Source organism: Abramis brama (genome assembly GCF_963993115.1).
Source record: "Abramis brama genome assembly, chromosome: 12".
Lineage (NCBI taxonomy): Eukaryota > Metazoa > Chordata > Actinopteri > Cypriniformes > Leuciscidae > Abramis > Abramis brama.
The window spans coordinates 15,549,614-15,560,521 of NC_139974.1; the positions used below are offsets into that span (position 1 = coordinate 15,549,614).

General features: G+C 38.0%; 1 protein-coding gene across 6 annotated transcripts in view; it reads left to right on the forward strand.

Moving 5' to 3' along the window:
• The window catches only part of cspg5b (chondroitin sulfate proteoglycan 5b), a 42,356-nt gene extending 31,938 nt beyond the window's left edge, over window positions 1–10,418 (forward strand). For 3 of the 6 annotated variants that reach the window (XM_084131906.1, XM_084131908.1, XM_084131909.1), the window contains 2 exons: window positions 5,040–5,165; window positions 9,634–10,418. In XM_084131906.1, coding sequence (XP_083988032.1) covers window positions 5,040–5,165; window positions 9,634–9,924 — 417 coding nt within the window. In that variant the 3' untranslated portion in view covers window positions 9,925–10,418. Of the gene's footprint in view, window positions 1–5,039; window positions 5,353–9,633 lie in introns of those variants that run through there. The other 3 variants (XM_084131907.1, XM_084131911.1, XM_084131910.1) reach the window with 3 other exon arrangements.
• Window positions 10,419–10,908: the final 490 nt, after the last annotated feature.

The window sequence follows — 10,908 nt, forward strand, 5'->3', positions numbered from 1 at the left end:
CAAAAAAAGATCATTTAAATGGACACAAGTTATTATCATAATTTTGACTTACGACTTTGTCGTAATTAAGTCATTATTACTAGAAAATAAATTAATTAATCAATTAAAAAATCAATTAAAACAAAAAAAATACTTATCTATTGACTCTCAATTTCATTGTGTCATAATTATGGCTTTTGTTGATTTTGAATTTCTCATAATTTAGACAGTTACAATTATGAGATTAAGTCAATCATAACAGTTGAAATTGAGATACTAAATGAGAAATGTGAAACAGAAAAAAGTTAAAATCGACTTGTTGACAAGTCAATTGGATGTTAATCTTTTGTTTTAAAGTGCCCCTATTATGCCATTTTAAAGGCTCCTAATCCTACAACAGGTTTACATGCATCAAAGGTCAAAAACACTTTCATTTTCGCAATATACATTGCACATCACCACATTTTTCAATGATTCTCAGACGACTTGATGGATGAATCAGTCTCTCTAAATCCCTCCTTTCTGCGAGCCTGCTCTGCTCTGATTGGCCAGATGGTCCAGTCTGTTGTGATTGGTCTACCGCTTACATTTCAGGAGTTAAACGCCCATTACTATAACTGAACTTAAGCTCCGTCCAGAGGCTTCCTAAAGCTCACCGATTGTACACACTGTTTACCATATCAATCCGAGCGCGAGTCCGATGATAAAACTTTGGAAGAACTAGTTATTCAATCCGAACCTTCATCGCAAGGACGACTTGAGCAGGACGTTTCTCAGTGATACACTACTCAGTTTGAGGTACATTATGTACATTATCAGTTTCAACTCTAATTCCTCACCATCAGCATTAATAAGTGTATGTCCATCAACAAACTGATGTGTATATTTCTTTGCAGTGCACATGCGGGAACTGTATCAATAACGGTGCATACATTAGCCGAGCTCGTGAATGACTTGTGTAAAATTAACATTTGTAAAACAAATCTTGCTCCATCTTTTACTCAAGGTAGTAAGAATGACAGACAATCTGCATTAATAGACACACAGCTGCTGGCCACAGCTGCTTAGCAGAAGTATTCCAGTAAGACAGTAATAACATGTTAACTGTGAGGAGCAAGCTGGTCCAAATAAACTGGGTCAAGAATAAAATAAATCAAACCAAATAAATCTTTCAAGAGCAAGTGTTTTGCAAATCCCACGTTGAACTCTGAGATTTGAGAAGCAGTCTTCAGAAAAATGACGCGGTGATGTAAAATTATGTTTGCGGGCTGACAACGTAAAACATAGGCGGGCATTATGCAAATGTATTTTCTAGTGACATTGAACTATCACACAGTGGGATTCGAATTACAGACGACTCATTAAGGCGGTTCAGAATCGATTCTTTCTTTTTGGAAACAACTTTATTTATCGCACACTTTCGACTTCAACAAACAGCTATATTACACTGCATTAAAGGGAATATTTGAAAAACCATAATGGGGCACTTTAATTGCTTTATCTCATAATTATTACTATGAAATAAAGTCTATTGAAAATAAAAATTTAAGTTATTAGTTGTCCTTATTTTTTTATTACTGCTTGGACAATTGAAAGAGTCACAGGCTGCGTCCGAAATTGCGTATTCTCTTGAGTATGTACTTATTTTGAATAAGTAATTACTTGGCAATCACTAAAAATGTGCAGAAAATGTAGAATGAATGTGTGTAGTATGAGTGAAATTTGGATATACAGTGAGGAAAATAAGTATTTGAACACCCTGCTATTTTGCAAGTTCTCCCACTTGGAAATCATGGAGGGGTCTGAAATTGTCATCATAGGTGCATGTCCACTGTGAGAGACATAATCTAAAAAAAAAAATCCAGAAATCACAATATATGATTTTCTAACTATTTATTTGTATGATACAGCTGCAAATAAGTATTTGAACACCTGTCTGTCAGCTAGAATTCTGACCCTCAAAGACCTGTTAGTCTGCCTTTAAAATGTCCACCTCCACTCCATTTATTATCCTAAATTAGATGCACCTGTTTGAGGTCGTTAGCTGCATAAAGACACCTGTCCACACCATACAATCAGTAAGAATCCAACTACTAACATGGCCAAGACCAAAGAGCTGTCCAAAGACACTAGAGACAAAATTGTACACCTCCACAAGGCTGGAAAGGGCTACAGGGAAATTGCCAAGCAGCTTGGTGAAAAAAGGTCCACTGTTGGAGCAATCATTAGAAAATGGAAGAAGCTAAACATGACTGTCAATCTCCCTCGGACTTGGGCGTGGGGCTGGGGCGTGTTTGGAGGAAGAAGAATGATGAGTACCATCCCAAGAACACCATCCCTACTGTGAAGCATGGGGGTGGTAGCATCATGCTTTGGGGGTGTTTTTCTGCACATTCTGCACTGCACTGTATTAAGGAGAGGATGACCGGGGCCATGTATTGCGAGATTTTGGGGAACAACCTCCTTCCCTCAGTTAGAGCATTGAAGATGGGTCAAGGCTGGGTCTTCCAACATGACAATGACCCGAAGCACACAGCCAGGATTACCAAGGAGTGGCTCTGTAAGAAGCATGTCAAGGTTCTGGCGTGGCCTAGCCAGTCTCCAGACCTAAACCCAATAGAGAATCTTTGGAGGGAGCTCAAACTCCGTGTTTCTCAGCGACAGCCCAGAAACCTGACTGATCTAGAGAAGATCTGTGTGGAGGAGTGGGCCAAAATCCCTCCTGCAGTGTGTGCAAACCTGGTGAAAAACTACAGGAAACGTTTGACCTCTGTAATTGCAAACAAAGGCTACTGTACCAAATATTAACATTGATTTTCTCAGGTGTTCAAATACTTATTTGCAGCTGTATCATACAAATAAATAGATAAAAAATCATACATTGTGATTTCTGGATTTTTTTTTTTAGATTATGTCTCTCACAGTGGACATGCACCTACGATGACAATTTCAGACCCCTCCATGATTTCTAAGTGGGAGAACTTGCAAAATAGCAGGGTGTTCAAATACTTATTTTCCTCACTGTATTGCCACGTTGTCATAATCATGTGACCTACCAGCATCAGTTGCTTAGCTTCACTGTCATTCATATATCCTCCCTCATGGTCTCATGTGACCGATAAGTGTCTATTGAATGCCTCAAATCTCGCCTCAAATAATAAGTCCGGGTATTGTTTGCCTACTCTTTTATGAGTACTGTAAATACGGACATACTACTTTTGTCACATACCGTTTTTCGCCTCCTGCATAGTAGAGAAGTATGTTATTTTGGATGCAGCCACAGACACATAACACATAATTGCACTAAAACTAAAGGTTTAAACCAGCTAGGAAGAAATTTAAGGAATAGTTCACCCATACCTAATTTTCAATCAATCAATGTTTATTTTTTAGAGCAGATTTAAACAAACCGAAGTTGACCAAAGTGCTGTACAATGAATAAAAGAATCACAATGAATTAAAGGGAAACAAGATGGAGCCAAGTCACCTTTATTTATATACAGTGGGGAGAACAAGTATTTGATACACTGCCGATTTTGCAGGTTTTCCCACTTACAAAGCATGTAGAAGTCTGTAATTTTTATCATAGGTAGTACTCTTCAACTGTGAGTGACGGAATCTAATACAAAAATCCAGAAAATCACATTGTATGATTTTTAAGTAATTAATTTGCATTTTATTGCATGACATAAGTATTTGATACATCAGAAAAGCAGAACTTAATATTTGGTACAGAAACCTTTGTTTGCAATTACAGAGATCATACGTTTCCTGTAGTTCTTGACCAGGTTTGCACACACTGCAGCAGGGATTTTGGCCCACTCCTCCATACAGACCTTCTCCAGATCCTTCAGGTTTCGGGGCTGTCGCTGGGCAATACGGACTTTCAGGTCCCTCCAAAGATTTTCTATTGGGTTCAGGTCTGGAGACTGGTTAGGCCACTCCAGGACCTTGACATGCTTCTTACGGAGCCACTCCTTAGTTGCCCTGGCTGTGTGTTTTGGGTTGTTGTCATGCTGGAAGACCCAGCCACAACCCATTTTCAATGCTCTTACTGAGGGAAGGAGGTTGTTGGCCAAGATCTCACGATACATGGCCCCATCCATCCTCCCCTCAATACGGTGCAGTCGTCCTGTCCCCTTTGCAGAAAAGCATCCCCAAAGAATGATGTTTCCACCTCCATTCTTCACGGTTGGGATGGTGTTCTTGGGGTTGTACTCATCCTTCTTCTTCCTCCAAACATGGCGGGTGGAGTTTAGACCAAAAAGCTCTATTTTTGTCTCATCAGACCACATGACCTTCTCCCATTCCTCCTCTGGATCATCCAGATGGTCATTGGCAAACTTCAGACGGGCCTGGACATCCGCTGGCTTGAGCAGGGGGACCTTGCGTGCGCTGCAGGATTTTAATCCATGACGGCATAGTGTGTTACTAATGGTTTTCTTTGAGACTGTGGTCCCAGCTCTCTTCAGGTCATTGACCAGGTCCTGCCATGTAATTCTGGGCTGATCCCTCACCTTCCTCATGATCATTGATGCCCCACGAGGTGAGATCTTGCATGGTGCCCCAGACCGAGGGAGATTGACCGTCATCTTGAACTTCTTCCATTTTCTAATAATTGCGCCAACAGTTGTTGCCTTCTCACCAAGCTGCTTGCCTATTGTCCTGTAGCCCATCCCAGCCTTGTGCAGGTCTACAATTTTATCCCTGATGTCCTTACACAGCTCTCTGGTCTTGGCCATTGTGGAGAGGTTGGAGTCTGTTTGATTGAGTGTGTGGACAGGTGTCTTTTATACAGGTAACGAGTTCAAACAGGTGCAGTTAATACAGGTAGTGAGTGGAGAACAGGAGGGCTTCTTAAAGAAAAACTAACAGGTCTGTGAGAGCCGGAATTCTTACTGGTTGGTAGGTGATCAAATACTTATGTCATGATTGTGTCATTGCAAGTGGTCACCGAAAAAACATTTGAGATGTTAATGCTAGGTATAATAGGTTATAGGGTGTTGCATTTTGTTACTTTCTTTTTCTTGTAGTAATCTTGTGTGTGTGTTGCTCCACAGGATGACACTTGCAAAGAAGAGCCATGCAAATGTCCCCCTAAAGAGGACGAGTCTTTGAACAACCAGAACTCACTCACGGCAAAACTCGAAAACGACAAGGCCGCCACAGAAGACAATGCAGGGGAGGTAAACTCACTGCAGAACAACATGAACAATGTGTAGAAACATTTTATTGCCACAGGCTGGTGCTGTGACTGTAACGAGACACATTTGACACCACTTGGCCCCTTGGAATTACTAAAATTCTCTAATTAGTGGAAAAAATCAATTGTAACCTGATATAGTTTTACCATACATTTTTCTTGCTATGAAAATAGCCACAAAAGTTGGCATGGTGTTAAAAACAAACAAGCAAAAAAAAACTAACTCTAATTAGTTGACTAAGCATTGACATGGCACTCTTCCTTGCAGTCACCTCAAGGTGGCTCAATGTGAGCTTTAAAATACACAAGCTGTATCCCATTTCAGAGGCTGCATCCTTCGAAGGTCGGAACTAACATTGTTAAATGGGACGGTCTAGCGTATAGAGGATTGCTCTTGTCGCCTAGCAACTGTGACAGCTGCCATTGACGAGCGGCTTTAATGTTTGTACTGGACTTTTTGGAAAGTTATATTCACAGCCTGTTTAAATATGTTCACGATGGTCCATTTATGTACATTATAAAAACTATTATCTATTGGTAAAATCGCATCTTGGTAAGATATGACAACATTTGAACCACTTAAAAAAAAATAATAATAATTTGTATCGTTAGATATTCAAGTAAGTTTGAACCCAATACTTACAAACTAACAGTGTAATTTAACATTTTCTCTCAAAAAATCCTGACGTCACTTGCATGCAATGAATCTTGGGATAGGCTGGGCTGTGAAAGATCCACTCGTTCTATCCTTCGTGGCCCGGGAAAACTAAGAAAGCATTTGTAGGCCGCATTCGAAAGAAACTTTGAATTGGGACAGCCTTTGTCGCACCATTGACACACATTTGGCCTTCAAAGGATGCAGCCTCTGAATTGGAACACCGCTACAAATGAAGCACTGAACTTGCATGCTAACTTATTTTTGTGCGTAGTGAAGTTCCTATTGCCAGAGTACCCTACCAGCACGTTGGCGTTGCTACATTCACTTTGTACTTGCTTGCTGTCACTGCTGATGTCACGCTGCATCATGTTATGTCAAGCTTTGTTATACTATGTATGTCACGCTAAGTCACGCTATGCTATGAAACACTTCACCCCACAATGCAAAGGTTTGGCCGCCAGTGGCGTCAATTCACCAAACTCAAGGTATGGCGAACTCTGATGGCATCTCAAAATCTTGCTTCCTCGGCGTGACGACAACTGTGTGTGGTGATGAATCACATATAGCTTTGATCATAACCCAGCAAATTAGACATTTATAGACCACTGTTATGCTAACTTTTTCCATTACTTAAAGCTCAAAAGTCTGAATATTATCCAATTTAAATGTTAGTTTTAATGTGATGACCAAAAATAATTTTTGTTCATCCTTCAAAGATTGTCCGAATTTTTAAAACTAAAAGTTTCACGATGTAAGAATAAGAACACTTGTTGAAATACAAACAATGGTGGCAGAGGAGCACGTATTTGCTCATTAGCCATTTCCACTCCCCTTTTTTTGTCAATTTTTGTCACTCTTTGTACTGAAGTGGGAAGTATATATTTGTAGGAAAGGTCACTAAGCCTCATCAAAAAAAAAACTAAAACTTTTCTTGAAATTGCAATTGAAATTACACAGTCAGGCAGCGAGTTAAGAGCATTAAGAGTGCTTAATTTCAGTTCAGTTCAAACTCATTGAGTGCGAAAACTCCCATTTTAAACAATGAATCTGACTAAACTTCACAATGAATCTTTTATTTACATCATGTTCGCTGTGTTTGTTATAATGAGAGGATTTGTGTGCATGTAAAACTAAGTAAACTTGCACTAAACAAACTCATTACTCATACTGAGCGGATTCTCACTACCGGAAATTCCTCTGATTGGACATTATTTTCAACAGAAATGCCTGTGATTGGCTACAATACTCAAACGCTACAAAATCATGTTGTAAATAGACACATTTGCAGCGCCGTTGAACTCATGTGACACAAATATAACAACCAGATCGCTTTAATTTACTTGCTTTTCTCTTTTATTAAACAATTACAAATTAAATCTCACCGTAGCCTTAGTAATATAACTCCATTAATCGTTGACCTGACCAGGAAGCCAAGGTATGGCAGACACCATACCCTGCCATACCCAATTGACGACCCTGCCTTTAGTCTTCACCGCTGTGACACCTTCACCTTATGAACTCCTGTCTGTCCTGCCTTACTCAAGTCAGCATGCATTGGTGTTCTTTCGTGCAAAAGAAAACGTCTGTGGGAAATAACATAACTATTTAGACAGTTAAAAAATACATTTCTGAGATTTGTAGATGTTTGTTGACTTATTCAGTGTATGTCTGAATATAAATTTAGAAATACTGCTTGGATTGATATTTATATGCGGTATCATACAGTTTTAAAGCTATTTTGTCTTGAAACTAATTGATTACTAATTATGATGTATTGGAAATTGTTTTTGTATTTTTTTTTTTATTGAGATAAAACAAATGAGAATAAATAAAGTAAGTTTGTTTGGAATAAAACATTTTACCAATACAATTGAGTGCCAGTTTATTCCTAAACTCCACTGCTCCCATTTTGACTCCTTTTCAGTTTCACTGCTTCTCCTCACTGTTTTGCTTCGCTCCTATGCATGGCTATAGCATTCATTAGGTTCTGCTTCTAACCATACTGGACATTTCACCCCCATAACAACAGTCTATTGTAAGACTATAGCAGCTGACCACTAAGGAGCGAATGTACAGTAACGTGATTCAAACTTTCGCGCTATGGCTGGCGCTATAGGTTGACTTTACATATTGGGTTTGGACAAAAATATTCATGAATGAATAATATTCATGACATTTGTCATTTGCTGTCCAATCTGGTTGCGAGTTGGCAAAGAAAATTAGTAAAATGGCTACAAATCCACACATCATAAATGTTTAAAAATGTAAATGAAAAACTAAATTGCTTCTGAACCGTAACAGATCTGTTTTATATTTTTCCTTTTTTTATTTTACTTATACAAAATAAATATTCAGTATCATTCTAAAATTTTGTGTGTGTAAGAATAGAATAGAATAGAATAGAAATTAATACTTTTATTCAGCAAGGATGCATTAAATTGATAAATAGTGACAAAGACTTTTAAATTATGAAAAACTATTTCAAATAAATGCTGTTCGTTTTAACTTTCTATTCATAGAATCCTTGGGGGAAAAGTAGAAAACTGTTTTATATTGTTGTCTTTCACAATATTGCTGTTTTTACTGTATTTTTTTAATCAAATTAATGCAGCCTTGGTGAATACACACACACACACACACTGTTGTAATACATACTGTTGTAATTTATTTTAAATTGCAATCTATTCCTGTGATGGTAAAGCTGAATTTTCAGCATTATTACTCCGGTCTTCAGCATCACATGATCCTTCAGAAATAATAGATAATTTCTTATTTTTATCAATGTTGAAAACAGTTATAGACAGTATATATAAAACGTGTGTGTGTGTGTATAGATATATAGATACAAAGATGGCTGAAATTATGATCAGAATTATCTACAATAGTTTTACGTGCATCCGTCAAAAAATATTTACATTTTCTCATAATATGCATTGCACATCACCTCATTTCTCAAAGAGTCTGAAACAGTTAGTTTGAAGATTCCGTCTCTCTAAACCCCTCCTTTCTGAAAGCCTACTCTGCTCTGATTGGTCAGAAAGCCCAGTCTGTTGTGTTGTGCTTCAAAAAAGCATAATAGGTGCACTTTAAGCTAATACCAAAGTTTCCCATCTGTTATGTGAATGTGACAAACTCCCTTCCCCTGAGAGTTAGGGTTAGGATTAGTGCAGAAGCTTTTGAACAATTGAATTCCTGATAAAGCAGTTAAACATTTGATTTCATTCGGTGATTAATGCCAGATGTGACGTCTGCATAGCAATTAAGAGCAGGCTAGATAGAAACAAGTAGGTAATCAGTCTAGTAAATTTGGAAGTTGAAAATGAGCCACAAAATAAAGTATTACAAAAGCCTTGAAAAGATTGACCCTCTACTTAACACAAAGTGCAAATGAAGTACAATCCTTTGTTTACTTGCATATGTTTGATAATCTGAGATCAATTCCTGCAAGTTGATTACTTGCTCCTGAGTCATGTCCACCTCATATATTTTGTGCCAGGTTGATGTCAACACTGAAATAATCACTCAGCTTAAACTAATATTCTTAAAACAATGACTTCCTGTTTTTACTCGGATTATTTTTTTAGCGGCTCATGAGTGAGTTATCAACAATTTATGTGCTTTATTTTTTGTTAAATTCTTTATACTTTCTTGCTTTTTTTCTGTTTTTGTATCATATGTTTGTCCATCTGTGTATAATCGTGTGTTGTGTGCTTTTTGATTCCTATGTTTGTGTTGTTGTGCTTGTGTGTACTTTGTGTGTGTCTTTGTGTGTGTGTGTACGTGTCGTGTCCAGGGTGGTGTGACCATCGACTTAGAGTTGCTCCTCCCCAGAGAGGTGAAAATGCTCCCTGAAACAACTCCCCCGCTTCACTACAACGTCTTCCTCTACAAGCTCCCTAAATCCCCTAAAAAGTCCCCCGGCCTGTGCCAGCCTATGGGCAAATCCGTACAGGGGAGGCCTCTGTCCCAGCTCTGCTCCAGACGCAGCTCCGAACCCAGCTACAGCCCCATTAGCACGCGCTCCTTACCGGGAGTGCTCTCCGGGTCATCCAGCCCTCACCTGGGCACGGCCTACACACCTTAATACGACTGGAAGCCTTCAACACTGATGTACGACAACTTGAACAAAAGAAATATGTCTTGACCGTTACAAATTATGAGACATTGATTGTTAACAAGTGAGTGTTTTGGATGAACTAGACATTAATTTGGACATGAAACAATATTTGAATATGAAACAGCACAGCTCCACCATGAAGGTTAATAGAAATGGCAAGACAAAGTAGCAGTGTTGTGCAACAGGAATATAAAGGGAAAATAAGAAGTTGAAAAACTGTTAATTTGGTATTACATATACAAAAGTGGTTTTCAAATGTGTTATGGTGCCATGTTTTATGTTGTATTTTGTCAAACGGCACATTTATATTCACACACATGCATACACATCTGTAACCTGTAAACTTTCAGGGTATACAAACAAATTGATAACTGTTATTATTAACAAGGTGCTTTTTGAGTTTTTAATGTTAGATTAATACTTTCACTGAAAATAAAGAATTTTAGAATTGTTTAATTTGACATTGTTTATTATTGGTTCCTTGGACAAAAATGTGATATAATAATTTCATCATCTGTAGAAAGGTTTATTTTTTCTTCAAATTTTATTTAGCAAAAATTCTAATTTGAATATGGTCACATTTGTCACACTGCAGAACTATTTAACTGCAAAAAAAAAAAAAAGATTTAAAATATTAATAATAAAAATCTAGACCGGTTATAACTTACCCTAAACTCTTTAATTTTAAACAACTACAGTGTGCATCAATATTTGTCAAAAAGTTGTCAGTGTTTATGAGAGGACTGACTGATGTATGCTGATAATCTAAACTAATACCATGTTCTCTAGCCAAGTCCTCTACAAAACATCAATGCTAATATTTGTGCTATTCTGCTCAAGCCAAAACCATCTTATTGAGAAAAAACTGGGTCAGTTCCTCTCCCAGCGCTCACTCCATCAAAGCAAGTCAAAAGCAAGGGACGGCGTGCACAGACTGCTGAAATAAAAGAC